Source organism: Bison bison, unplaced genomic scaffold (genome assembly GCF_000754665.1).
Source record: "Bison bison bison isolate TAMUID 2011002044 unplaced genomic scaffold, Bison_UMD1.0 scf7180017864266, whole genome shotgun sequence".
In the NCBI taxonomy this organism is placed as follows: Eukaryota; Metazoa; Chordata; class Mammalia; order Artiodactyla; family Bovidae; genus Bison; species Bison bison.
The window spans coordinates 2366882-2367414 of record NW_011494838.1 but is presented as its reverse complement, the minus strand read 5'-3'; the positions used below and the strand labels follow the sequence as shown (position 1 = coordinate 2367414).

General features: G+C 55.7%; 1 protein-coding gene across 1 annotated transcript in view; it reads left to right on the top strand.

Annotated features, from left to right (window-relative positions):
* The first annotated feature begins 435 nt into the window (after positions 1-435).
* GSN (gelsolin) overlaps positions 436-533 on the top strand; it is a 29597-nt gene continuing 29499 nt past the window's right edge. The window contains exon 1 of the mRNA XM_010848447.1: positions 436-457. Coding sequence (XP_010846749.1) covers positions 436-457 — 22 coding nt within the window. The remainder of the gene's footprint in view (positions 458-533) is intronic.

Here is a 533-nt window from a genome sequence, read left to right as displayed (position 1 = left end):
GGGTGAGATGGCCCGGCCCTGGCCCAGGCCCCGCCCCGGCCCCTCTGCTGTAAAGCACAGACCTTTGAGACCTGGTCCCCAGGAAGCCCCGAAGGGAATTTAGCGATTACTGAGCATCAAGTGAGTGCCAGGCCCTTGGTTACATGTTTCCAAGACTCTAGAGGCAGCCTCCCCAAGTTCAGACCCTAGCTCTGCCCTTTGGCAAGACATTCAGTGTCTCTGTAAATAGGATGTGATGATTGCACCAGACTCCCTTGTAGGACTGTTGTGAGGGTTAAACAGGCCACTATCTATGGACTCAGAGTGGGCGGTGGCTTAGAAACCCAGGACCCACCCTTTCCAGCCAGATTCTAGTTTGCCCTTCAGTCGGGAGCCTGAAGTCCTGCCGAGGCTCTTCTGTAAGTCCTGGCCCCTCCCTGTGCCTTGATCTCTCTGATGCTCCCTGGCCTGACCTTGAGTGAGTGAGTGCTGGGAGGACTCTTAGAGACCTTGGAGTCAACTCCCGCCTCCTCCATTATACAGATGGATTCAGT